This window comes from Phyllobates terribilis, unplaced genomic scaffold (genome assembly GCF_046119375.1).
Source record: "Phyllobates terribilis strain yellow unplaced genomic scaffold, ASM4611937v1 Scaffold_9__5_contigs__length_417890890, whole genome shotgun sequence".
NCBI lineage: Eukaryota > Metazoa > Chordata > Amphibia > Anura > Dendrobatidae > Phyllobates > Phyllobates terribilis.
Window position 1 is genome coordinate 385,179,554 of NW_027362769.1, and position 26,142 is coordinate 385,205,695.

General features: G+C 47.5%; 1 protein-coding gene across 3 annotated transcripts in view; it reads left to right on the forward strand.

The window, feature by feature from the left end:
- CFAP70 (cilia and flagella associated protein 70) overlaps positions 1-26,142 on the forward strand; it is a 71,113-nt gene that overhangs the window by 17,332 nt on the left and 27,639 nt on the right. For 2 of the 3 annotated variants that reach the window (XM_073648570.1, XM_073648571.1), the window contains exons 10-13: positions 10,075-10,215; positions 11,049-11,213; positions 20,449-20,535; positions 20,970-21,061. In XM_073648570.1, the coding sequence (XP_073504671.1) occupies positions 10,075-10,215; positions 11,049-11,213; positions 20,449-20,535; positions 20,970-21,061 (485 nt within the window). The remainder of the gene's footprint in view (positions 1-10,074; positions 10,216-11,048; positions 11,214-20,448; positions 20,536-20,969; positions 21,062-26,142) is intronic. The other variant, XM_073648572.1, reaches the window with a different exon arrangement.

Consider the following 26,142-nt stretch of genomic DNA (forward strand, 5'->3'; position numbering starts at 1 on the left):
CTCCCTGTATACAGAGATACATGATAAGATTTTGTCTGCAGTCACCACTAGGGGGAGCTCCCTGTATACAGAGACACATGATAAGATTCTGTCTGCAGCCACCACTAGGGGGAGCTCCCTGTATACAGAGATACATGATGAGATTCTGTCTGCAGCCACCACTAGGAGGAGCTCCCTCTATACAGAGATACATGATGAGATTCTGTCTGCAGCCACCACTAGGGGGAGCTCCCTCTATACAGAGATACATGATAAGATTCTGTCTACAGCTACCACTAGAAGGAGCTCCCTGTATACAGAGATACATGATAAGATTCTGTCTGCAACCACCACTAGGGGGAGCTCCCTGTATACAGAGATACATGATAAGATTCTGTCTGCTGCCTCCACTAGGGGGAGCTCCCTGTATACAGAGATACATGATAAGATCATGTCTGCTGCCTCCACTAGGGGGAGCTCTCTGTATACAGAGATACATGATAAGATTCTGTCTGCAGCCACCACTAGGGGGAACTCCCTCTATACAGAGATACATGATAAGATTCTGTCTGCAGCCACCACTAGGGGGAGCTCCCTGTATACAGAGATACATGATAAGATTCTGTCTGCAGCCACCACTAGGGGGAGCTTCCTGTATATAGAGATACATGATAAGATTCTTTTTGCAGCCACCACTAGGGGGAGCTCCCTGTATACAGAGATACATGATAAGATTCTGTCTGCAGCCACCACTAGGGGGAGCTCCCTGTATACAGAGACACATGATAAGATTCTGTCTGCAGCCACCACTAGGGGGAGCTCCCTGTATACAGAGATACATGATGAGATTCTGTCTGCAGCCACCACTAGGAGGAGCTCCCTGTATACAGAGATACATGATAAGATTCTGTCTGCAGCCACCACTAGGGGGAGCTCCCTCTATACAGAGATACATGATAAGATCCTGTCTGCAGCCACCACTAGGGGGAGCTCCCTCTATACAGAGATACATGATAAGATTCTGTCTACAGCTACCACTAGAAGGAGCTCCCTGTATACAGAGATACATGATAAGATCCTGTCTGCAACCACCACTAGGGGGAGCTCCCTCTATACAGAGATACATGATAAGATCCTGTCTGCAGCCACCACTAGGGGGAGCTCCCTCTATACAGAGATACATGATAAGATTCTGTCTACAGCTACCACTAGAAGGAGCTCCCTGTATACAGAGATACATGATAAGATCCTGTCTGCAACCACCACTAGGGGGAGCTCCCTGTATACAGAGATACATGATAAGATACTGTCTGCAGCCACCACTAGGGGGAGCTCCCTGTATACAGAGACACATGATAAGATTCTGTCTGCCGCCACCAATAGGGGGAGCTCCCTGTATACAGAGATACATGATGAGATTCTGTCTGCAGCCACCACTAGGGGGAGCTCCCTGTATACAGAGATACATGATAAGATACTGTCTGCAGCCACCACTAGGGGGAGCTCCTTGTAAGATCCTGTCTGCAACCACCACTAGGGGGAGCTCCCTGTATACAGAGATACATGATAAGATACTGTCTGCAGCCACCACTAGGGGGAGCTCCCTGTATACAGAGATACATAATAAGATACTGTCTGCAGCCACCACTAGGGGGAGCTCACTGTATACAGAGATACAGGATAAGATTCTGTCTGCAGCCACCACTAGGGGGAGCTCCCTCTATACAGAGATACAGGATAAGATTCTGTCTGCAGCCACCACTAGGAGGAGCTCGCTGTATACAGAGATACAGGATAAGATTCTGTCTGCAGCCACCACTAGTGGGAGCTCCCTGTATACAGAGACACATGATAAGATTCTGTCTGCAGCCACCATTAGGGGGAGCTCCCTGTATACAGAGACACATGATAAGATTCTGTCTGCAGCCACCATTAGGGGGAGCTCCCTGTATACAGAGATACATGATAAGATTTTGTCTGCAGTCACCACTAGGGGGAGCTCCCTGTATACAGAGACACATGATAAGATTCTGTCTGCAGCCACCACTAGGGGGAGCTCCCTGTATACAGAGATACATCATGAGATTCTGTCTGCAGTCACCACTAGGGGGAGCTCCCTGTATACAGAGACACATGATAAGATTCTGTCTGCAGCCACCACTAGGGGGAGCTTCCTGTATACAGAGATACATGATAAGATTCTGTCTGCAGCCACCACTAGGGGGAGCTTCCTGTATACAGAGATACATGATAAGATTTTGTATGCAGTCACCACTAGGGGGAGCTCCCTGTATACAGAGATACATGATAAGATTCTGTCTGCAGCCACCACTAGGGGGAGCTCCCTCTATACAGAGATACATGATAAGATTCTGTCTGCAGCCACCACTAGGGGGAGCTCCCTGTATACAGAGATACATGATAAGATTCTGTCTGCAGCCACCACTAGGGGGAGCTCCCTGTATACAGAGATACATGATAAGATTCTTTTTGCAGCCACCACTAGGGGGAGCTCTCTGTATACAGAGATACATGATAAGATTCTGTCTGCAGCCACCACTAGGGGGAGCTCCCTGTATACAGAGATACATGATAAGATTCTGTCTGCAGCCACCACTAGGGGGAGCTCCCTGTATACAGAGATACATGATAAGATTTTGTGTGCAGTCACCACTAGGGGGAGCTCCCTGTATACAGAGACACATGATAAGATTCTGTCTGCAGCCACCACTAGGAGGAGCTCCCTCTATACAGAGATACATGATGAGATTCTGTCTGCAGCCACCACTAGGGGGAGCTCCCTCTATACAGAGATACATGATGAGATTCTGTCTGCAGCCACCACTAGGGGGAGCTCCCTCTATACAGAGATACATGATAAGATTCTGTCTACAGCTAACACTAGAAGGAGCTCCCTGTATACAGAGATACATGATAAGATCCTGTCTGCAACCACCACTAGGGGGAGCTCCGTGTATACAGAGATACATGATAAGATTCTGTCTGCTGCCTCCACTAGGGGGAGCTCCCTGTATACAGAGATACATGATAAGATCCTGTCTGCTGCCTCCACTAGGGGGAGCTCTCTGTATACAGAGATACATGATAAGATTCTGTCTGCAGCCACCACTAGGGGGAACTCCCTCTATACAGAGATACATGATAAGATTCTGTCTGCAGCCACCACTAGGGGGAGCTCCCTGTATACAGAGATACATGATAAGATTCTGTCTGCAGCCACCACTAGGGGGAGCTTCCTGTATACAGAGATACATGATAAGATTCTGTCTGCAGCCACCACTAGGGGGAGCTTCCTGTATACAGAGATACATGATAAGATTTTGTATGCAGTCACCACTAGGGGGAGCTCCCTGTATACAGAGATACATGATAAGATTCTGTCTGCAGCCACCACTAGGGGGAGCTCCCTCTATACAGAGATACATGATAAGATTCTGTCTGCAGCCACCACTAGGGGGAGCTCCCTGTATACAGAGATACATGATAAGATTCTGTCTGCAGCCACCACTAGGGGGAGCTCCCTGTATACAGAGATACATGATAAGATTCTTTTTGCAGCCACCACTAGGGGGAGCTCTCTGTATACAGAGATACATGATAAGATTCTGTCTGCAGCCACCACTAGGGGGAGCTCCCTGTATACAGAGATACATGATAAGATTCTGTCTGCAGCCACCACTAGGGGGAGCTCCCTGTATACAGAGATACATGATAAGATTTTGTGTGCAGTCACCACTAGGGGGAGCTCCCTGTATACAGAGACACATGATAAGATTCTGTCTGCAGCCACCACTAGGAGGAGCTCCCTCTATACAGAGATACATGATGAGATTCTGTCTGCAGCCACCACTAGGGGGAGCTCCCTCTATACAGAGATACATGATGAGATTCTGTCTGCAGCCACCACTAGGGGGAGCTCCCTCTATACAGAGATACATGATAAGATTCTGTCTACAGCTAACACTAGAAGGAGCTCCCTGTATACAGAGATACATGATAAGATCCTGTCTGCAACCACCACTAGGGGGAGCTCCATGTATACAGAGATACATGATAAGATTCTGTCTGCTGCCTCCACTAGGGGGAGCTCCCTGTATACAGAGATACATGATAAGATCCTGTCTGCTGCCTCCACTAGGGGGAGCTCTCTGTATACAGAGATACATGATAAGATTCTGTCTGCAGCCACCACTAGGGGGAACTCCCTCTATACAGAGATACATGATAAGATTCTGTCTGCAGCCACCACTAGGGGGAGCTCCCTGTATACAGAGATACATGATAAGATTCTGTCTGCAGCCACCACTAGGGGGAGCTTCCTGTATATAGAGATACATGATAAGATTCTTTTTGCAGCCACCACTAGGGGGAGCTCCCTGTATACAGAGATACATGATAAGATTCTGTCTGCAGCCACCACTAGGGGGAGCTCCCTGTATACAGAGACACATGATAAGATTCTGTCTGCAGCCACCACTAGGGGGAGCTCCCTGTATACAGAGATACATGATGAGATTCTGTCTGCAGCCACCACTAGGAGGAGCTCCCTCTATACAGAGATACATGATGAGATTCTGTCTGCAGCCACCACTAGGGGGAGCTCCCTCTATACAGAGATACATGATAAGATCCTGTCTGCAGCCACCACTAGGGGGAGCTCCCTGTATACAGAGATACATGATAAGATTCTGTCTACAGCTACCACTAGAAGGAGCTCCCTGTATACAGAGATACATGATAAGATCCTGTCTGCAACCACCACTAGGGGGAGCTCCCTGTATACAGAGATACATGATAAGATACTGTCTACAGCCACCACTAGGGGGAGCTCCCTGTATACAGAGACACATGATAAGATTCTGTCTGCCGCCACCAATAGGGGGAGCTCCCTGTATACAGAGATACATGATGAGATTCTGTCTGCAGCCACCACTAGGGGGAGCTCCCTGTATTCAGAGATACATGATAAGATACTGTCTGCAGCCACCACTAGGGGGAGCTCCCTGTAAGATCCTGTCTGCAATCACCACTAGGGGGAGCTCCCTGTATACAGAGATACATGATAAGATACTGTCTGCAGCCACCACTAGGGGGAGCTCCCTGTATACAGAGATACATGATAAGATACTGTCTGCAGCCACCACTAGGGGGAGCTCACTGTATACAGAGATACATGATAAGATACTGTCTGCAGCCACCACTAGTGGGAGCTCCCTGTATACAGAGACACATGATAAGATTCTGTCTGCAGCCACCATTAGGGGGAGCTCCCTGTATACAGAGACACATGATAAGATTCTGTCTGCAGCCACCATTAGGGGGAGCTCCCTGTATACAGAGACACATGATAAGATTCTGTCTGCAGCCACCACTAGGGGGAGCTTCCTGTATACAGAGATACATGATAAGATTCTGTCTGCAGCCATCACTAGGGGGAGCTTCCTGTATACAGAGATACATGATAAGATTTTGTATGCAGTCACCACTAGGGGGAGGTCCCTGTATACAGAGATACATGATAAGATTCTGTCTGCAGCCACCACTAGGGGGAGCTTCCTGTATACAGAGATACATGATAAGATTCTGTCTGCAGCCACCACTAGGGGGAGCTTCCTGTATACAGAGATACATGATAAGATTTTGTCTGCAGTCACCACTAGGGGGAGCTCCCTGTATACAGAGATACATGATAAGTTTCTGTCTGCAGCCACCACTAGGGGGAGCTCCCGGTATACAGAGATACATGATAAGATCCTGTCTGCAGCCTCCACTAGGGGGACCTCCTTGTATACAGAGATACATGATAAGATTCTGTCTGCAGCCACCACTAGGGGGAGCTTCCTGTATACAGAGATACATGATGAGATTCTGTCTGCAGCCACCACTAGGGGGAGCTCCCTGTATACAGAGATACATGATAAGATCCTGTCTGCAGCCTCCACTAGGGGGACCTCCCTCTATACAGAGATACATGATAGGATCCTGTCTGCTGCCTCCACTAGGGGGAGCTCCCTGTATACAGAGATACATGATAAGATTCTGTCTGCAGCCACCACTAGGGGGAGCTTCCTGTATACAGAGACACATGATAAGATTATGTCTGCAGCCACGACTAGGGGGAGCTCCCTGTATACAGAGATACATGATAAGATCCTGTCTGCTGCCTCCACTAGGGGGAGCTCCCTGTATACAGAGATACATAATAAGATTCTGTCTGCAGTCACCACTAGGGGGAGCTCCCTGTATACAGAGATACATGATAAGATCCTATCTGCTGCCTCCACTAGGGGGAGCTCCCTGTATACAGAGATACATGATAAGATCCTGTCTGCTGCCTCCACTAGGGGGAACTCCCTCTATACAGAGATACATGATAAGATTCTGTCTGCAGCCACCACTAGGGGGAGCTACCTGTATACAGAGATACATGATAAGATTCTGTCTGCAGCCACCACTAGGGGGAGCTTCCTGTATACAGAGATACATGATAAGATTCTTCTTGCAGCCACCACTAGGGGGAGCTCCCTGTATACAGAGATACATGATAAGATTCTGTCTGCAGCCACCACTAGGGGGAGCTCCCTGTATACAGAGATACATGATGAGATTCTGTCTGCAGCCACCACTAGGAGGAGCTCCCTCTATACAGAGATACATGATGAGATCCTGTCTGCAGCCACCACTAGGGGGAGCTCCCTGTATACAGAGACACATGATAAGATTCTGTGTGCAGTGACCACTAGGGGGAGCTCCCTGTGTACAGAGACACATGATAAGATTCTGTCTGCAGCCACCACTAGGGGGAGCTCCCTGTATACAGAGACACATGATAAGATTCTGTCTGCTGCCTCCACTAGGGGGAGTTCCCTGTATACAGAGACACATGATAAGATTCTGTCTGCTGCCACCACTAGGGGGAGCTCCCTGTATACAGAGACACATGATAAGATTCTGTCTGCAGCCACCACTAGGGGGAGTTCCCTGTATACAGAGACACATGATAAGATTCTGTCTGCTGCCACCACTATGGGGAGCTCCCTGTATACAGAGACACATGATAAGATTCTGTCTGCAGCCACCACTAGGGGGAGCTCCCTCTATACAGAGACACATGATAAGATTCTGTCTGCAGCCACCACTAGGGGGAGCTCCCTGTATACAGAGACACATGATAAGATTCTGTCTGCTGCCTCCACTAGGGGGAGTTCCCTGTATACAGAGACACATGATAAGATTCTGTCTGCTGCCACCACTAGGGGGAGCTCCCTGTATACAGAGACACATGATAAGATTCTGTCTGCTGCCACCACTAGGGGGAGCTCCCTGTATACAGAGACACATGATAAGATCCTGTCTGCAGTCACCACTAGAAGGAGCTCCCTCTATACAGAGATACATGATAAGATTCTGTCTGCTGCCTCCACTAGGGGGAGTTCCCTGTATACAGAGACACATGATAAGATTCTGTCTGCAGCCACCACTAGGGGGAGCTCACTGTATACAGAGATACATGATAAGATCCTGTCTACAGCCACCACTAGGGGGAGCTCCCTGTATACAGAGATACATGATGAGATTCTGTCTGCAGCCACCACTAGGGGGAGCTCCCTGTATACAGAGATACATGATGAGATTCTGTCTGCAGCCACCACTAGGGGGAGCTCCCTGTATACAGAGACACATGATAAGATTCTGTCTGCAGCCACCACTAGGGGGAGCTCCCTGTATACAGAGATACATGATAAGATTCTGTCTGCACTCACCACTAGGGGGAGCTCCCTGTATACAGAGATACATGATAAGATTCTGTCTGCAGTCACCACTAGGGGGAGCTCTCTGTATACAGAGATACATGATAAGATTCTGTCTGCATCCACCACTAGGGGGAACTCCCTCTATACAGAGACACATGATAAGATTCTGTCTGCAGCCACCACTAAGGGGAGCTCCCTGTATACAGAGATACATGATAAGATTCTGTCTGCAGCCACCACTAGGGGGAGCTCCCTGTATACAGAGATATATGATAAGATTCTGTCTGCAGCCACCACTAGGGGGAGCTCCCTGTATACAGAGATATATGATAAGATTCTGTCTGCAGCCACCACTAGGGGGAGCTCCCTGTATACAGAGATACATGATAAGATTCTGTCTGCAGTCACCACTAGGGGGAGCTCCCTGTATACAGAGATACATGATAAGATTCTGTCTGCAGCCACCACTAGGAGGAGCTCCCTGTATACAGAGATACATGATAAGATTCTGTCTGCAGCCACCACTAGGGGGAGCTCCCTGTATACAGAGATACATGATAAGATTCTGTCTGCAGCCACCACTAGGAGGAGCTCCCTGTATACAGAGATACATGATAAGATTCTGTCTGCAGCCACCACTAGGGGGAGCTCCCTGTATACAGAGATACATGATAAGATTCTGTCTGCAGCCACCACTAGGAGGAGCTCCCTGTATACAGAGATACATGATGAGATTCTGTCTGCAGCCTCCACTAGGGGGAGCTCCCTGTATACAGAGATACATGATAAGATTCTGTCTACAGTCACCACTAGGGGGAGCTCCCTGTATACGGAGATACATGATAAGATTCTGTCTGCAGCCACCACTAGGAGGAGCTCCCTGTATACAGAGACACATGATAAGATTCTGTCTGCAATCACCACTAGGGGGAGCTCCCTGTATACGGAGATACATGATAAGATTCAGTCTGCAGCCACCACTAGGAGGAGCTCCCTGTATACAGAGACACATGATAAGATTCTGTCTGCAATCACCACTAGGGGGAGCTCCCTGTATACAGAGATACATGATAAGATTCTGTCTGCAGCCACCACTAGGGGGAGCTCCCTGTATACAGAGATACATGATAAGATTCTGTCTGCAGCCACCACTAGGGGGAGCTCCCTGTATACAGAGATACATGATAAGATTCTGTCTGCAGCCACCACTAGGGGGAGCTCCCTGTATACGGAGATACATGATAAGATTCTGTCTGCAGCCACCACTAGGGGGAGCTCTCTATATACAGAGATACATGATAAGATCCTGTCTGTAGCCACCACTAGGGGGAGCTCCCTGTATACAGAGACACATGATAAGATTCTGTCTTCATTCACCACTAGGGGGAGCTCCCTGTATACAGAGATACATGATAAGATCCTGTCTACAGCCACCACTAGGGGGAGCTCCCTGTATACAGAGATACATGATAAGATTCTGTCTGCAGCCACCACTAGGGGGAGCTCCCTGTATACAGAGATACATGATAAGATCCTGTCTACAGCCACCACTAGGGGGAGCTCCCTGTATACAGAGATACATGATAAGATTCTGTCTGCAGCCACCACTAGGGGGAGCTCCCTGTATACAGAGATACATGATAAGATTCTGTCTGCAGCCACCACTAGGGGGAGCTCCCTGTATACAGAGATACATGATAAGATTCTGTCTGCAGCCACCACTAGGGGGAGCTCTCTATATACAGAGATACATGATAAGATCCTGTCTGTAGCCACCACTAGGGGGAGCTCCCTGTATACAGAGACACATGATAAGATTCTGTTTGCCGCCACCAGTAGGGGGAGCTCCCTGTATTCAGAGATACATGATAAGATCCTGTCTACAGCCACCACTAGGGGGAGCTCCCTGTATACAGAGATACATGATAAGATTCTGTCTGCAGCCACCACTAGGGGGAGCTCCCTGTATACAGAGATACATGATAAGATTCTGTCTGCAGCCACCCACCACTAGGGGGAGCTCCCTCTATACAGAGATACATGATAAGATTCTGTCTGCAGCCACCACTAGGGGGAGCTCCCTCTATACAGAGATACATGATAAGATTCTGTCTGCAGTCACCACTAGGGGGAGCTTCCTCTATACAGAGATACATGATAAGATTCTGTCTGCAGCCAGCAGTAGGGGGAGCTCCCTGTATACAGAGATACATGATGAGATTCTGTCTGCAGCCACCACTAGGGGGAGCTCACACATGATAAGGGTGTGAGATAAGCGGTGTAGTCAGAGTTTGGATCTGAAGCTTTTCTTTGGTTACAGCAGCACGGTGACGAGGAGTCGTCGGTCTCATTTCATGGAGTGGCGTATATAAACATGGTTCCCCTGTTGTACCCGGGAGTCAGACGTCTTCGTGGCGCCTACAGGGTTTTGGCCTATCAGGACGCGGAGGTGCTGGAGAAGGTAGGGTGGGTGATGCCCAGTATATGCCCACAAAGAGCCATCACACTCCCATTCTTGGCCCAATAGGTTCGGTTTGGAGTTTATTCGGCACTTAAAGGGATTCGATGACTTTAGCCCTTTTTTTTGCAAACCAGTCTTGATGAAGGGCGTGCTATAGACCACCACAATTCCCCTCTGCCGCCCTCTGCCTATTTTTTAATAAGTGGGCAGAGACGACCTGTGAAGCGTAAAAAAAACTACGAATTCCCCAAATATTTTGTGACATTTTAAGTAATTTTACAGTTTGAATCGGCCCCATTGTGTTTCAGCTTCATCTCTGCTGTCTTCATGAATGGGAACCTTAAAGGGGTTTTGACCATTTTCCTAAATGGATAGTATCGGATAGCGCTTGTAAATGAGAGCAATTTTGTAATTTACTGCTCATTTAAATTTTCAGCCGTTTGAGATATTAACACTTTTTTAGACAAAAGCGGTGGTCGGTCTCCAAGGCAACGAAGTGTAAAGAACAGTAAAGTGCTAATATCTCAAAAACGGCCGTGAATTTTAACAAACAGTAAATTGCAAATGTCCTTGTTTTCATGAGCACTATCTGACAATATCCAGGTGGGAAGATGAGGAATACCCCTTTAATTGTTTAAATCCAGAGATTGAATGCTTCTCACAGCTGAGCGTTTGTTACAATTGTATCCATTCTAATCTAGTTCAGTAGCAATATATAGCAGGAATATATGAATCTGTCCTTGATCCGAGACCCCCGATGACGTTTCCAGATGTCTCTGAAGACCCCCGACACTCCTGCTGCATCGCTGACGGCCTCTGTCTCTTCTCCCTAGACGAAGCGTGACCACAGCGTCCTCCGTGACTTCGCCCGTCAGAGCAGTCTGATGAGTAAACTGACAGCCGCCCCGCTGGGCATCAACTCTCCACACGGGAAGCCCACCCCCAGCCGCCTGGGCAAAGACGAGAAGGGCGCCAAGGAGAAAGAAGGCAGCCGACGGGTGAGGCCGTCACCCACCTGTATGTTCAGGGACATCTGTGGCCATTTCCGTACAGCAGCCAATCGGCTTCCTGCAATTTTTTAATTGTCTTCTAGATCTCTGTTTGCTGTCGGTGAATAGAGGCGACATTCGTGTTTTCACTCTCCACCTACAAACCCGACCTGATCACATCCAACTGGCGAAGGACGGACCGGGATTGTAGACAAGACATTCACTGACGGCAACCAGAGAAAGGAACAACAGGAGCGAATGGTAGAGAGGAGGCCGATCAGCCATTATCCGCCCGCCCCGGGGCTGTTATATGTCCTGGTGATGTATCAAGCCGGGGGCTTGGGGGAATCAGAGGCGGAGAGAGGGCCGGGGGGTCTAATGAGAGACCACGGCCTTCAGACATCAAGGCCATTATTCTGCACCGCACCGCAGTACTGAGAACGGCGTCTGCTGTACCGCGAGTTATAGAGCAACAATGTCTGATGTGTATTCATATAGAGGAAGTATATAAGTATACAACCATGTGATGGCGCTACATTACATTACTGATCCTGCGTTACATCCTGTATTATACTCCAGAGCTGCACTCACTATTCTGCTGGTGCAGTCGCTGTGTACATACATTACATTACTGATCCTGAGTTACATCCTGTATTATACTCCAGAGCTGCACTCACTATTCTGCTGGTGCAGTCACTGTGTACATACATTACATTACTGATCCTGAGTTACATCTTGTATTATACTCCAGAGCTGCACTCACTATTCTGCTGGTGGAGTCACTGTGTACATACATTACATTACTGATCCTGAGTTACATCCTGTATTATACTCCAGAGCTGCACTCACTATTCTGCTGGTGCAGTCACTGTGTACATACATTACATTACTGATCCTGAGTTACATCCTATATTATACTCCAGAGCTGCACTCACTATTCTGCTGGTGCAGTCACTGTGTACATACATTACATTACTGATCCTGAGTTACATCCTGTGTTATACTCCAGAGCTGCACTCACTATTCTGCTGGTGCAGTCACTGTGTACATACATTACATTACTGATCCTGAGTTACATCCTGTATTATATTCCAGAGCTGCACTCACTATTCTGCTGGTGCAGTCGCTGTGTACATACATTACATTACTGATCCTGTACTGATCCTGCGTTACATCCTGTATTATACCCCAGAGCTGCACTCACTATTCTGCTGGTGCAGTCACTGTGTACATACATTACATTACTGATCCTGTACTGATCCTGAGTTACATCCTGTATTATACCCCAGAGCTGCACTCACTATTCTGCTGGTGCAGTCACTGTGTACATACATTACATTACTGATCCTGTACTGATCCTGAGTTACATCCTGTATTATACTCCAGAGCTGCACTCACTATTCTGCTGGTGCAATTACTGTGTACAGACATTACATTACTGATCCTGAGTTACATCCTGTATTATACCCCAGAGCTGCACACACTATTCTGCTGGTGCAGTCACTGTGTACATACATTACATTACTGATCCTGAGTTACAACCTGTATTATACTGCAGAGCTGCACTCACTATTCTGCTGGTTCAGGCACTGTGTACATACATTACATTACTGATCCTGAGTTACATCCTGTATTATACTCCAGAGCTGCACTCACTATTCTGCTGGTGCAGTCACTGTGTACATACATTACATTACTGATCCTGAGTTACATCCTGTGTTATACTCCAGAGCTGCACTCACTATTCTGCTGGTGCAGTCACTGTGTACATACATTACATTACTGATCCTGAGTTACATCCTGTATTATACTCCAGAGCTGCACTGACTATTCTGCTGGTGCAGTCACTGTGAACATACATTACATTACTGATCCTGAGTTACATCCTGTATTATACCCCAGAGCTGCACTCACTATTCTGCTGGTGCAGTCACTGTGAACATACATTACATTACTGATCCTGAGTTACATCCTGTATTATACCCCAGAGCTGCACTCACTATTCTGCTGGTGCAGTCACTGTGAACATACATTACATTACTGATCCTGAGTTACATCCTGTGTTATACTCCAGAGCTGCACTCACTATTCTGCTGGTGCAGTCACTGTGTACATACATTACATTACTGATCCTGAGTTACATCCTGTATCATACTCCAGAGCTGCACTCACTATTCTGCTGGTGCAGTCACTGTGTACATACATTACATTACTGATCCTGAGTTACAACCTGTATTATACTCCAGAGCTGCACTCACTATTCTGCTGGTTCAGGCACTGTGTACATACATTACATTACTGATCATGAGTTACATCCTGTATTATACCCCAGAGCTGCACTCACTATTCTGCTTGTGCAGTCACTGTGTACATACATTACATTACTAATCCTGTATTATACCCCAGAGCTGCACTTACTATTCTGCTGGTGCAGTCACTGTGTACATACATTACATTACTGATCCTGAGTTACATCCTGTATTATACTCCAGAGCTGCACTCACTATTCTGCTGGTGCAGTCACTGTGTACATACATTACATTACTGATCCTGAGTTACAACCTGTATTATACTCCAGAGCTGCACTCACTATTCTGCTGGTGCAGTCACTGTGTACATACATTACATTACTGATCCTGAGTTACCTCCTGTATTATACTCCAGAGCTGCACTCCCTATTCTGCTGGTGCAGTCATTGTGTACATACATTACATTACTGATCCTGAGTTACATCCTGTATTACACTCCAGAGCTGCACTCACTATTCTGCTGGTGGAGTCACTGTGTACATACATTACATTACTGATCTTGAGTTACATCCTGTATTATACCCCAGAGCTGCACTCACTATTCTGCTGGTGCAGTCACTGTGTACATGCATTACATTACTGATCCTGAGTTACCTCCTGTATTATACTCCAGAGCTGCACTCACTATTCTGCTGGTGCAGTCACTGTGTACATACATTACATTACTGATCATGAGTTACATCCTGTATTATACTCCAGAGCTGCACTCACTATTCTGCTGGTGCAGTCACTGTGTACATACATTACATTACTGATCCTGTACTGATCCTGAGTTACATCCTCTATTATTCTCCAGAGCTGCACTCACTATTCTGCTGGTGCAGTCACTGTGTACATACATTACATTACTGATCCTGAGTTACATCCAGTATTATACTCCAGAGCTGCACTCACTAATCTGCTGGTGCAGTCACTGTGTACATACATTGCATTACTGATCCTGATGTACATCCTGTATTATACTCCAGAGCTGCACTCACTATTCTGCTGGTGCAGTCACTGTGTACATACATTACATTACTGATCCGGAGTTACATCGAGTATTATACTCCAGAGCTGCACTCACTATTCTGCTGGTGCAGTCACTGTGTACATACATTGCATTACTGATCCTGAGGTACATCCTGTATTATACTCCAGAGCTGCACTCACTATTCTGCTGGTGCAGTCACTGTGTACATACATTACATTACTGATCCTGTACTGATCCTGAGATACAGCCTGTGTTATACTCCAGAGCTGCACTCACTATTCTGCTGGTGCAGTCACTGTGTACATACATTACATTACATTACTGATCCTGAGTTACATCCTGTATTATACTCCAGAGCTGCACTCACTATTCTGCTGGTGCAGTCACTGTGTACATACATTACATTACTGATCCTGTACTGATCCTGAGATACAGCCTGTATTATACTCCAGAGCTGCACTCACTATTCTGCTGGTAGAGTCACTGTGTACATACATTACATTACTGATCCTGTATTATACCCCAGAGCTGCAATTACTATTCTGCTGGTGCAGTCACTGTGTACATACATTACATTACTGATCCTGAGTTACCTCCTGTATTATACTCCAGAGCTGCACTCACTATTCTGCTGGTGCAGTCACTGTGTACATACATTACATTACTGATCATGAGTTACATCCTGTGTTACACCCCAGAGCTGCATTCACTATTCTGCTTGTGCAGTCACTATGTACATACATTACATTACTGATCCTGAGTTACATCCTGTATTATACTCCAGAGCTGCACTCACTATTCTGCTGGTGCAGTCACTGTGTACATACATTACATTACTGATCCTGTATTATACCCCAGAGCTGCAATTACTATTCTGCTGGTGCAGTCACTGTGTACATACATTACATTACTGATCCTGAGTTACCTCCTGTATTATACTCCAGAGCTGCACTCACTATTCTGCTTGTGCAGTCACTGTGTACATACATGACATTACTGATCCTGAGTTACATCCTGTATTATACTCCAGAGCTGCACTCACTATTCTGCTGGTGCAGTCACTGTGTACATACATTACATTACTGATCCTGAGTTACCTCCTGTATTATACTCCAGAGCTGCACTCACTATTCTGCTGGTGCAGTCACTGTGTACATACATTACATTACTGATCCTGAGTTACATCCTGTATTATACTCCAGAGCTGCACTCACTATTCTGCTGGTGCAGTCACTGTGTACATACATTACATTACTGATCCTGAGTTACCTCCTGTATTATACTCCAGAGCTGCACTCACTATTCTGCTGGTGCAGTCACTGTGTACATACATTACATTACTGATCCTGAGGTACATCCTGTATTATACTCCAGAGCTGCACTCACTATTCTGCTGGTGCAGTCACTGTGTACATACATTACATTACTGATCCTGAGTTACCTCCTGTATTATACTCCAGAGCTGCACTCCCTATTCTGCTGGTGCAGTCACTGTGTACATACATTACATTATTGATCCTGAGTTACCTCCTGTATTATACTCCAGAGCTGCACTCACTATTCTGCTGGTGCAGTCACTGTGTACATACATTACATTACTGATCCTGAGTTACATCCTGTATTATACCCCAGAGCTGCACTCACTATTCTGCTGGTGCAGTCACTGTGTACATACATTACATTACTGATCCTGAGTTACATCCAGTATTATACTCCAGAGCTGCACTCACTATTCTGCTGGTGGAGTCACTGTGTACATACATTACATTACTGATCCTGAGTTACATCCTGTATTATTCTCCAGAGCTGCACTCACTATTCTGCTGGTGCAGTCACTGTGTACATACAGTGCCTACAAGTAGTATTCAACCCCCTGCAGATTTAGCTGGTTTGATAAGATGCAAATAAGTTAGAGCCTTCAAACTGCAAACGAGAGTAGGTTTTATGAACAGAAGCATAAATCTTACAAACCAAAAAGTTATGTTGCTCAGTTGAATTTTATTAAATTTTAAACATAAAAGTGTGGGTCAATTATTATACAACCCCTATGTTTAATATTTTGTGGAATAACCCTTGTTTGCAATTACAGCTAATAATCGTCTTTTATGAGACCTGATCAGGCCGGCACAGGTCTGTGGAGTTATCTTGGCCCACTCCTCCATGCAGATCTTCTCCAAGTTATCTAGGTTCTTTGGGTGTCTCATGTGGACTTTATTCTTGAGCTCCTTCCACAAGTTTTCAATTGGGTTAAGGTCAGGAGACTGACTAGGCCACTCCAACACCTTGACTTTTTCCCTCTTGAACCAGGCCTTGGTTTTCTTGGCTGTGTGCTTTGGTTCGTTGTCTTGTTGAAAGATGAAATTACGACCCATCTTAAGATCCTTGATGGAGGAGCGGAGGTTCTTGGCCAAAATCTCCAGGTAGGCCGTGCTATCCATCTTCCCATGGATGCGGACCAGATGGCCAGGCCCCTTGGCTGAGAAACAGCCCCACAGCATGATGCTGCCACCACCATGCTTGACTGTAGGGATGGTATTCTTGGGGTCGTATGCAGTGCCATCCAGTCTCCAAACGTCACCTGTGTGGTTGGCACCAAAGATCTCGATCTTGGTCTCATCAGACCATAGAACCTTGAACCAGTCTGTCTCAGAGTCCTCCAAGTGATCATGAGCAAACTGTAGACGAGCCTTGACATGACGCTTTGAAAGTAAAGGTACCTTACGGGCTCGTCTGGAACGGAGACCATTGCGGTGGAGTACGTTACTTATGGTATTGACTGAAACCAATGTCCCCACTACCATGAGATCTTCCCGGAGCTCCTTCCTTGTTGTCCTTGGGTTAGCCTTGACTCTTTAGACAAGCCTGGCCTCGGCACGGGAGGACACTTTCAAAGGCTGTCCTGGCTGTGGAAGGCTAACAGTAGTTCCATAAGCCTTCCACTTACGGATGATGCTCCCAACAGTGGTGACAGGTAGGCCCAACTCCTTGGAAAGGGTTTTGTACCCCTTGCCAGCCTTGTGACCCTCCACGATCTTGTCTCTGATGGCCTTGGAATGCTCCTTTGTCTTTCCCATGTTGACCATGTCTGAGTGCTGTTCACAAGTTTGGGGAGGGTCTTAAATAGTCAGAAAAGGCTGGCAAAAGAGATGTTTAATCCACACATGTGAAGCTCATTATTCTTGGTGCCTGAACTACTTCTTAATACTTTAGGGGGACCAAACAGAATTCTTGTGGTTTGAGGGGTTGAATAATAAATGACACTCTGAATTAACTTTTAACGTTTTAAAAAAAAACAAAAAAAAAGACAAAAACAAAATTTGCTGCAGTGCATTTCCCACTTCCAGGCTGATCTACAGTACAAATGTCACAATGCCAAGTTAATTCCGCATGTGTCAACCAGCTAAATCTGCAGGGGGTTGAATACTACTTGTAGGCACTGTACATTACATTACTGATCCTAAGTTACATCCTGTATTATACTCCAGAGCTGCACTCACTATTCTGCTGGTGCAGTCACTGTGTACATACATTACATTACTGATCCTGAGTTACATCCTGTATTATACTCCAGAGCAGCACTCACTATTCTGCTGGTGCAGTCACTGTGTACATACATTACATTACTGATCCTGAGTTACATCCTGTATTACACTCCAGAGCTGCACTCACTATTCTGCTGGTGCAGTCACTGTGTACATACATTACATTACTGATCCTGAGTTACATTCTGTATTATACTCCAGAGCTGTGCTCACTATTCTACTGGTGCAGTCACTGTGTACATACATTACACTTCTGATCCTGAGTTACCTCCTGTATTATACTCCAGAGCTGCACTCACTATTCTGCTGGTGCAGTCACTGTGTACATACATTACATTACTGATCCTGTACTGATCCTGAGTTACATCCTGTATTATACTCCAGAGCTGCACTCACTAATCTGCTGGTGCAGTCACTGTGTACATACATTACATTACTGATCCTGTATTATACTCCAGAGCTGCACTCACTATTCTGCTGGTGCAGTCACTGTGTACATACATTACATTACTGATCCTGTATTATACTCCAGAGCTGCACTCACTATTCTGCTGGTGCAGTCACTGTGTACATACATTACATTACTGATCCAGGGTTACATCCTGTATTATTCTCCAGAGCTGCACTCACTATTCTGATGGTGCAGTCACTGTGTACATACATTACATTACTGATCCAGGGTTACATCCTGTATTATTCTCCAGAGCTGCACTCACTATTCTGCTGGTGCAGTCACTGTGTACATAAATTACATTACTGATCCTGAGTTACATCCATTATTATACTCCAGAGCTGCACTCACTATTCTGCTGGTGCAGTCACTGTGTACATACATTGCATTACTGATCCTGAGGTACATTCTGTATTATACTCCAGAGCTGCACTCACTATTCTGCTGGTGCAGTCACTGTACATACATTACATTACTGATCCTGAGTTACATCCTGTATTATACTCCAGAGCAGCACTCACTATTCTGCTGGTGCAGTCACTGTACATACATTACATTACTGATCCTGAGTTACATGCTGTATTATACTCCAGAGCTGGACTCACTATTCTGCTGGTGCAGTCACTGTGTACAGACATTACATTACTGATCCTGAGTTACATCCTGTATTATACTCCAGAGCTGCACTCACTATTCTGCTGGTGCAGTCACTGTGTACAGACATTACATTACTGATCCTGAGTTACCTCCTGTATTATACTCCAGAGCTGCACTCACTATTCTGCTGGTGTAGTCACTGTACAGACATTACATTACTGATCCTGAGTTACATCCTGTATTATACTCCAGAGCTGCACTCACTATTCTGCTGGTGCAGTCACTGTGTACATACATTACATTACTGATCCAGAGTTACATCCTGTATTATACCCCAGAGCTGCACTCACTATTCTGCTGGAGCAGTCACCGTGTACATACATTACATTACTGATCCTGAGTTACATCCTGTATTATACTCCAGAGCTGCACTCACTATTCTGCTGGAGCAGTCACCGTGTACATACATTACATTACTGATCCTGTACTGATCCTGAGTTACATCCTGTATTATACTCCAGAGCTGCACTCACTATTCTGCTGGTGCAGTCACTGTGTACATACATTACATTACTGATCCTGAGTTACATCCTGTATTATACTCCAGAGCTGCACTCGCTATTCTGCTGGTGCAGTCACTGTGTACATACATTACATTACTGATCCTGTACTCATCCTGAGTTACCTCCTGTATTATACCCCAGAGCTGCGCTCACTATTCTGCTGGTGCAGTCACTGTGTACATACATTACATTACTGATCCTGAGTTACATCCTGTTTTATACTCCAGAGCTGCACTCACTATTCTGCTGGTGCAGTCACTGTGTACATATATTACATTACTGATCCTGAGTTACATCCTGTATTATACTCCAGAGCTGCACTCACTATTCTGCTGGTGCAGTCACTGTGTACATACATTACATTACTGATCCTGTACTGATCCTGAGTTACATCCTGTATTATACCCCAGAGCTGCGCTCACTATTCTGCTGGTGCAGTCACTGTTTACATACATTACATTACTGATCCTGTACTGATCCTGAGTTACATCCTGTTTTATACTCCAGAGCTGCACTCACTATTCTGCTGGTGCAGTCACTGTGTACATACATTACATTACTGATCCTGAGTTACCTCCTGTATTATACTCCAGAGCTGCACTCACTATTCTGCTGATGCAGTCACTGTGTACATACATTACATTACTGATCCTGAGTTACATCCTGTATTATACTCCAGAGCTGCACTCACTATTCTGCTGGTGCAGTCACTGTGTACATACATTACATTACTGATCCTGAGTTACATCCTGTATTATACTCCAGAGCTGCACTCACTATTCTGCCTCTAATCTCTTTTTTTCCTGCAGATGTCCGCTGTGTTGCGGTCGTCAGAGGTGGCAGACATGGACCCGGCGGTCTTACATCAGACAGTGCCAGCTAACATAGAAGGACAGGTACATAATAGTTATCTGGAAGCCTTTAAAGACGCTGCCCCCTGTACATCTCACAGCTCCGGGGGGCCGTCCCTGCAGTGTGGCCCCTCTGGGTATGATGAGCAGGTCTCAAGGTAATGAGCTTTCATTACCTTTCAGTAATTTGTGACTCGCACTGCCCTCTTGTGGCCATGTGAGTTAATGCACTTTGCAGTCACTTACAGTAAATATGTGGGGCTGATGGTGCCATAGAGGGGCCTCGCTGCAACCCAGGAAGCCTGGATGGCAAGGGATCATGGGAAGTGTAGTCCAGTGGTGACTTCAGTGAGGAAGTAGCTAACTTCTCCTCCTGCTTGTGAGGAAGTAGCTAACTTCTCCTCCTGCTTGTGTTCTGTCACTTACTATGAATTTGCTCCTTTTATCTGTCGGTCACATGACTCCTCTTCTCTCTGCAGCAATATGTGGATTCAGGGACGTACATGGTCCTGGAGCTGACGCTGGAGAAAGCGCTCGTCCCCAAACGCATGGCGGAAGAGGTGGCACTAAAGTGAGTGACCAATGATAGGGGAAGCAGAATAGTGAGTGCAGCTCTGGAGTATAATACAGGATGTAACTCAGGATCAGTAATGTAATGTATGTACACAGTGACTGCACCAGCAGAATAGTGAGTGCAGCTCTGGAGTATAATACAGGATGTAACTCAGGATCAGTAATGTAATGTACACAGTGACTGCACCAGCAGAATAGTGAGTGCAGCTCTGGAGTATAATACAGGATGTAACTCAGGATCAGTAATGTAATGTACACAGTGACTGCACCAGCAGAATAGTGAGTGCAGCTCTGGAGTATAATACAGGATGTAACTCAGGATCAGTAATGTAATGTATGTACACAGTGACTGCACCAGCAGAATAGTGAGTGCAGCTCTGGAGTATAATACAGGATGTAACTCAGGATCAGTAATGTAATGTATGTACACAGTGACTGCACCAGCAGAATAGTGAGTGCAGCTCTGGAGTATAATACAGGATGTAACTCAGGATCAGTAATGTAATGTATGTACACAGTGACTGCACCAGCAGAATAGTGAGTGCCGCTCTGGAGTATAATACAGGATGTAACTCAGGATCAGTGCAGTATCAGTAATGTAATGTATGTACAGAGTGACTGCACCAGCAGAATAGTGAGTGCAGCTCTGGAGTATAATACAGGATGCAACTCAGGATCAGTGCAGGATCAGTAATGTAATGTATGTACACAGTGACTGCATTAGCAGAATAGTGAGTGCAGCTCTGGGGTATAATACAGGATGTAACTCAGGATCAGTAATGTAATGTATGTACACAATGACTGCACCAGCAGAATAGTGAGTGCAGCTCTGGAGTATAATACAGGATCAGTAATGTAATGTATGTACACAGTGACTCCACCAGCAGAATAGTGACTGCAGCTCTGGAATATAATACAGGATGTAACTCAGGATCAGTAATGTAATGTATGTACACAGTGACTGCACCAGCAGAATAGTGAGTGCAGCTCTGGAGTATAATACAGGATGTAACTCAGGATCAGTAATGTAATGTATGTACACAGTGACTGCACCAGCAGAATAGTGACTGCAGCTCTGGAGTATAATACAGCATGTAACTCAGGATCAGTAATGTAATGTATGTACACAGTGACTGCACCAGCAGAATAGTGAGTGCCGCTCTGGAGTATAATACAGGATGTAACTCAGGATCAGTGCACTATCAGTAATGTAATGTATGTACACAGTGAGTGCACCAGCAGAATAATGAGTGCAGCTCTGGGGTATAATACAGGATGTAACTCAGGATCAGTAATGTAATGTATGTACACAGTGAGTGCACCAGCAGAATAATGAGTGCAGCTCTGGGGTATAATACAGGATGTAACTCAGGATCAGTAATGTAATGTATGTACACAGTGACTGCACCAGCAGCATACTGGGTGCAGCTCTGATCAGCTGCTAGTCAGTGTGGTGATTGCGGGTGTGGTGGCTGCAGATCCTGCTGTGAGCTCCTGATCTCTGAGAAACCAACACCTCTCCACCTGGGGACCTGCTCTCTCTTACCCAGGGACGGAGCGGGTTTCTGGGATGAGTGAAGGAGCCAAGCCCCAGGCTTCTGCTTCCCGAACCAGGCCGGCGGGGGGCAGAAGAAACCAGCAACCGGCCTGCACATCAGAGGACTCGGGGGTGAGACGCTGCACCAGGAGTCGCAGCAATGTGGCTCCTACTCCCCCCGGGATTGTGGAGACCCCTAGAAGCCGCAAGGCTTCCAGCATGGAGGAAAAGCCTGACAGCGGCGTGCAAGATGGCGCTCCTTCCGGAGGAAAGCTGAGTGCTCACGGAGGTGAGGCCGACCTCGCTGAGGGGGGTTGGGCGTTGCAGGGACCCGGGAGTCTGTGTCCACCTATGCCTCCCGGGTCATGATCCACCTCCGTGAGTATGAAGATGCCAGTAAGCTCATCAGGAGGCTCCGGGAGGAGCTGCACTGCACAAGCGCCAAAGCTGCAGGGGCCTCCAAACCAAGGAAGGCCAAGCTCCAGGCTGAAGTAAAGAGGCTCACCAGTGAGATTCACCTGCTGGAAATAAGGAAAGCCACCATCAGAGAGCAGAGTGGTCCATTCAAAGAAAAACTAATAAATGAAGACCTCTACAGAGAAATGGCTGATACCAGAGAGCAAAGGCAGATGGGGCTGCAGCCTGAGAGCCAGGTGGATGATGAGAGTGATGATGACCAGCAGGAAGCCCCACCTGGCAGCCTGCAAAGTCACCCGCAGGCCACGTGCAGCGAGCTCCCTGCAGGACAGGCGACAGTGACATCCGGTCGCAGTTCTGCCGGCTCTGGGGAGGACAGTGACAGCAGCGGCCAGGGAGGGGCGCTAATGGCAGAGATTAAGCTCCTGGAGTCCCCAGTGTGCCTCCAAAACTTCCATCTTGGTGACGATCTACCAGAAGAGGCACCTGGGGGCCACAAAAAGGCAAAGAAGACCAAGCCAAAGCTGCAGGAAGCGGTAAGATACGTATATGCCCCCCTCCCTGTACCCCCTGAGTCGGCGGCAGGCTCAGCTCGCTGTATAAGCCCCGTTGCCCAGCCCAGCCCGGGTTCTGCTGTGGATCCGGTGCAAAGGCGCGGGGAGATTACAGAGCGCGGTAGTGAGGCGCAGAGCTCCGTCTCTGCTTGTAGTAGCGGGGACGCATCAGGAGGTGCATCAGCCGAGAGGCTGGACAGTGAGGGCGGCCCGGCGGCGGGCGTTCCATCAGGCCACGATGCTGTGGTGCGCTCCTCAGTGGGAGGGGGGAGCAGCCCGGTGTCGGGGGCAGCTCCGGTAGCCTCGGCACCTCTGAATGCTGTTGCCGCTGATCACTTGGTTGAGAAGCGGCGGCAGTGTGAGGGGGCTGTCGGGGCTGAGCGTTCCGGTCCTCCCACCAAAGTGCTATTTTGTGTTGGCGTCGCTGGCCCGGAAGATCCTGATGCTAAAGATCAGCGGCGCCTAACGGCAGCTAAAGGTCAGCGGCACATTATACCGAATGCCAAACAGCGGAAATTACCGACCAATGATGTGGAGGGCACACATAAGACCGGGGGTGAGGTCGCCTCCAGTTCTATGGAGGTGACTGAGCCCCTTGTGCCTGATGCGGAGGTCAAAATGTCATCCGCCATTGTTACTGGTCCAGCAGGAATGAATGTGGTGGTGGGGGTGAATGAGGCTAATTCATTGTCTAGTGGTGTGGTTGCTGGTTTGGTGGAGGGTGAGATGGAGGTGGGTAATGGTGATGCTGTTGGGGCTGATGTGGTCACTGGTTCGGTTGCCCCCCCAGGGGTGGCAACACCTGTTCAGAGTTATGCCAGTGTCACCTCCGGGGCAAATAGGGCATCCTCCTCGTCTCCGGGCTTTGGGGACGGCATGTTGCAACGGCGCCTTCTGGAGGCTCTAAAGAAGGGGGAGAGATCACTAATGGTAGAGGGTCGAGAGGTTGATCTATCCTTCTGGATAGAGAGGAATGGCCTCGGGGCCTTCCGAGAGCAAAAAGGGGGGGATACAGTGTGGTCCCTCCCAACAGCCGGGCCAGGCAGTGTGCGTAGGAATGTGGTCCGTCTTCGGTGGAGGGGCAGTGATGCATGTCCTCCAAGGTCTAAAGTTGTGGAGCTCCTGCTGAGGATGGGCTTCAAGGCGATTGACATCTACACCTTGATACATCCCTATTCCACGCCTGAGTTTGATGTCAGCTTTGTTTGGCCGGAGGGGCTTGAGCTCTTCTGGGCGAATTATGAGTTGGCAAAAAATGAGCCCGGCTGGCGAGACTTTGCCGTTCAGGCAGTGTCTCGCCAAAACCAGATCAAGAAAGTGACTGTGATGACTCATAACGAGTCGCTTTCTTGCTATGACATCATAATGTGGCTTGGTCGGTATGGAGAGGTGGTGGAGATGCCAAAGAAAAACCGCGACGAGTTTGGTATCTGGTCAGGGGCCTGGACGTTTATGGTAAAACTTAAGCGTTCAGGTGGTACGGTTGCCCACATTCCATCGTCTGCCTTCCTGGGTAGGGATCGTATCCTGGTCTTCTACCAGGGGCAACCAAAGCTCTGTCACAGGTGCGGCGACCCCACACACTTCAATGCAAACTGCACCGTGCAGAAATGCGCGTTGTGTGGGGGTGTCGGCCATCTTGCCGCCTCTTGTGTGGAGATTAGGTGCCACCTGTGTGGTGAGTTAGGCCACCCATTCAGCCGTTGTCCTCGCTCCTTTACTAATGCAGTCGAGACCCCGGTGGGAGTAAGCCGTGAGGCTGATTCTGCTGGGGAGGGGACTAGCAGGGGTGGGGGAGCTGAGGGGCCAGGGAAGAAAAGCAATAAAAAGATGTCTGCCCAGCTGAGGCGTCTAGACAAGCGCAGACAGGAGAGGGAGCGGGGCGAGCCCCAGACTACCGGGGCAGCCCCTGTCCTGGATGCCAGTCTTGCTGCTGAGGCCCCGAGGGATGATGAGTTGGATGAGGAGGTCAGGAGGATCCACAGGGAGGAAACTGCCTCTGCCTCAGAATCCTCCCATTATGAAAGTATGGATGAGGATAATAAGCGGTGGCTAGAGAACAAGCGTAAGCTCGGCACCAAAAAGAAGAGAAAGAAGGGAGATAAAACATCTTCTCCCGCTCTGACCAAGGTACCTAAGGAAGGTAAAACTGACTCCCCTCTGGTTGGTCTTTCTAACCGGTTCCAAGCCCTTGATAACATCTCTTCCTCTGAGGAGGCGGCCGAGGGTGAGGTTCCGGCTTCAGCGGAGCTTACAGGGGGCTCCGAGTCTCCTTCTCCTGGGGATGCAAGGTCCTTGGGGAGAAGGACTGGCCCAGAGTCCGGAGACGAGGACGAGAAAAGAAGGAAAAATGCTGGAATGAACACCTCTGTGTCATTAAAGAGGGGGAAGGATTCCTCGTCTGAGGCAGAGGATAAGGGGAGTGGGAAGAGGAAAGCCGTCTAACTCAATCACCAATGATGGCGGTACCCACTCTGTTGACGCTGGCGTCCATTAATGTCGCCAGCATTAAGTCAAATATGGCTAGATTTGCGGCCTTTGATTTTCTCAGCCGGGTTGAAGCTGACATTT